The sequence below is a fragment of the Schistocerca serialis genome, chromosome 1, assembly GCF_023864345.2.
Source record: "Schistocerca serialis cubense isolate TAMUIC-IGC-003099 chromosome 1, iqSchSeri2.2, whole genome shotgun sequence".
NCBI classification, from domain to species: Eukaryota; Metazoa; Arthropoda; class Insecta; order Orthoptera; family Acrididae; genus Schistocerca; species Schistocerca serialis.
In genome coordinates this window covers 1135060919-1135064220 of record NC_064638.1, presented here as the reverse complement: position 1 = coordinate 1135064220, position 3302 = coordinate 1135060919, and the positions used below count along the sequence as shown (strand labels likewise).

The 3302-nt window shown below is 37.3% G+C and overlaps 1 protein-coding gene across 1 annotated transcript; it reads right to left on the bottom strand.

Annotated features, from left to right (window-relative positions):
- Positions 1–1233: 1233 nt before the first annotated feature.
- Positions 1234–2624, bottom strand: LOC126459449 (probable N-acetyltransferase san). The gene is made up of 4 exons (XM_050095861.1): positions 2472–2624; positions 2226–2362; positions 1871–2057; positions 1234–1695 (listed from the first exon to the last, which is right to left on the bottom strand). The coding sequence occupies exons 1-4, from the start codon at positions 2477–2479 to the stop codon at positions 1539–1541; spliced, it is 489 nt and encodes a 162-aa protein (XP_049951818.1). The 5' UTR covers positions 2480–2624; the 3' UTR covers positions 1234–1538.
- Between the last annotated feature and the right edge of the window lie 678 nt (positions 2625–3302).

The window sequence follows — 3302 nt, the reverse complement described above, 5'->3', positions numbered from 1 at the left end:
ACCTTTACAGACACTGTGCTGCAGAAATGAAGCTGCCACGAAAGAATTGTGAAGATGAGCAATCAATTGAAGTGGGCATTCAAGTGTGATTTAACTACCTTTTCCATCCTGACTGAACTGGGAATCATATTAATCTCAAACACTAGAGTTCAGCACCATTTCCTTTATATGGAACACAATTTGGTGGTGATAAAGGTTGTGGAAGAAGACTGACTAGTAAAATAATATAGGCCTACTGTTACACTTGCATCGAAAAACACTTAAGCCACATGCAGTACACATTTCATCATGAAAACAAACTACAAGACACATTCAAAAAGGTTTTACATAATGGACCAGTTTCCAACAATTTTTTAAAGCATATTATGCACATCTTACACGAGCTGTGGAAAAAAAAGGGTGTGTGTGAGTGTACTATGTTAACTATTCCAGAAATCTGTTTCAAAGTACCAGGTTCAACTTGAAAATAACAGCAGTCTTAAGTATAAAATGGTCAGCTTTACCGACAACTTAATCTTATTCTTGGTGAAAAAGCAAAGTATGCAGCCATAAAAATATTTGACAAGCTCCACTATCAAAGGTGCTGGCAAATAATGACAGACATTTAAAATCATTTCTGCTTAAAGCCCGTTCCTTACATGAATGAATATATTAGATGTATGTGGATGGGTAGCATTATTAACTTTAGGTGTAGATTAAAAAACCCAAAGTATGTGAGTAGCCAGCACAGCCACATTTTCACAGAGGAAATTATCCCAACTTAATATCACTGATATGGCCTAAATTGTGGCTGCTTTTACAAATACAGTCTGTGGAACAGCCATACAATGGAGTTGGTCTACACATGAATAATTAATACACTTTCCATTGTAAAAATGGAACCTAAGGTTAATTCAGAGTGTCTGCATTGTGTAATACACAAATCTCCTGTAAATATATTTATGCATTTACATAAAGGGGCTGCATTGCTGAAGTGCAGACAGCCTGGCATGGCTTTTCACATTAACTGCAGAACAGACAACACAACAGCACACGGGTCTCTAGATAGAAATGTGATTGGCTGGCCTCTACCATGTCACTAAAAGATTAACCACAAAATTGGTGTTCTCAAAACACACAAAAAATCAAGTGCTTCTATGTGAGTGCCACACAGGAAAATGTTTAATACAGATTCATCATTTTGGATGGCTTAAAAATATTACAAATTTTATGTACATTTACAAATTACACGAATTTACAGTTCTTTACTTGTCAATTTATTAAACTGAAAGGTGATGAAATTTCATTTCTCAGTATGTTAAAACAGCAAAACTTTACACTTTCAGAGAGCAGAAAACATTACACAATCGAATTATCACACCTACACAAGAACAATGGAAGCAAGCTGGAACCATAATGTCATTATCACAAATGTTCAAGTTTGACTGCAGACCAGTATTCCAACAAATAATTGATATTCTTTTATCACAACACTTCGTTCTCATGTGAAAAAGAATTTTCCATATTTCACAGATAAAAGTCTGTCGTAATTTGTTATATCACTTGTCTTCTCGTGATTGGGGTCTAAGTGTCTTTTGTAAAACATGAGCATCAGCAGGTTCTATCCGTTTATAGTATCGCTCTTTCGTTTCAACAATCTCAAAGCCAAATTTCTTATAGAACTCGATGGCACCTTCGTTGTTTACTTGTACATGCCTGTGGGAAAAAATAACAATGACTAATAAAAATATGTATCATTTTTAGCAATAGCATTAATGCACTGATAAGGGCAAACGAGGTAGCTTTCAAATCTCTACACAACACAGATACGTAAGGAACTTAGCAATTTGACATTTTTATGACTGACAGGAATACTCTGTGCAGTACTTACAAGAAAATGCTGTCAAAATTTCCGTCCTTTTCGACATAGTTCAGTACATGTTCCACCATTTTCGTACCAATTCCTAGCCGGCGATAGTGATAAAGACAACCCAGTGTCATAATATACAGACGCCGCAAATTCTCCGATGTATCAATTCTGCAGCACACAGCACCCACAACGATGTCATTGTAATATGCTGTGGATAAATTTTGATAATTTTAAAGAGCGAACATTTTGTAATACAGTGTTTGCAGCATAATGTCTTTCTGGCGAGTACTATTTGCATCCTAACGTTTTCCAGTCGAGTGAAGTCCTCTTTCTTAACTTCTAGAATTTATAACCTTCTGTAATCCGCTCGTCTTACCTAATTTCGCTAGTTCTCCTGCTTCCAAGACATCCTTATAGAACTTGTCATTATATGACACTGGGAAGACAACTTGATTAAGGCGCTTCAGTTGTTTTATATTGTGTGGTGTGACATCACCGAGTTCTATTTTGGACCTGAAACAACAGAAACCTCAACAAATTTAAAATAATAACAAATAATTGGGAAGACAAGCATGTACTACACAACCAAAACATTAATGGAAAATACAAAAACATTACTCACCGGGTCATTCTCAATTTCCAGTTTAAGTTCCAACAGCAGGGGAAATATTCCCCTGTGACTAAAATGAACTATTAATCAAATTTCCACCTAACAGGCACTACACCGGTCACTCGTGGAGCGCCATGCTGATACTTGCGCAAAGAGCTCACACTCTCGCGTGTAACACAACAAAGTCAAAGACTCTAGAGCGATACACGCTGGGACCATGGAGGTAAGAATATTCCTACCTCCATGGCTGGGACACTGGAAACTGATCTACGTGAAACCGCGTCAATAAAACGCCACTCTAGGCTTGTTCTCGCTTTTTGCAATGTTAACATCTTCAAGTATCACAGTTGTAGAAGCATCGCGTTCTTTTTTTTCATTCTTTGATCATATATCGTGCTCTGTAGGATGCTGCAAGTGTAGCTGCAAGGTAAGGAACAGATTAAATAACGGCTAATTAGCACTTGCTGTCATGTCAAAACATTCCGTAATGGATATCAAATGGCGGAATTCGCATAGGTCGTCAACGGAACTTCTCATCACATCACCGTCAAGGTTTCTCGGGAAGAAAGTTTTGCGGATGACGTCGTCTGCCAATATTGGAAGCTCACTCAAGTTATCGTAGTGGATTTTGCGCTTTTCTTAATTCTTAATCTTTGTTTCATTATTTTGCTTCGCTTCCGTGGCAAATGTTCCTGAACGACTTGGATATTTTTTCCATCTATACTCTGCAAACCACTGTGAAGTGCTTCACAGTAGGTCCTGTTCCATTCACTTTTCACTTATAGAGCGCAGGAGGAATGATTATTTAAATGTCTGCATGCGTGCTGTAACTAATCTAATCTT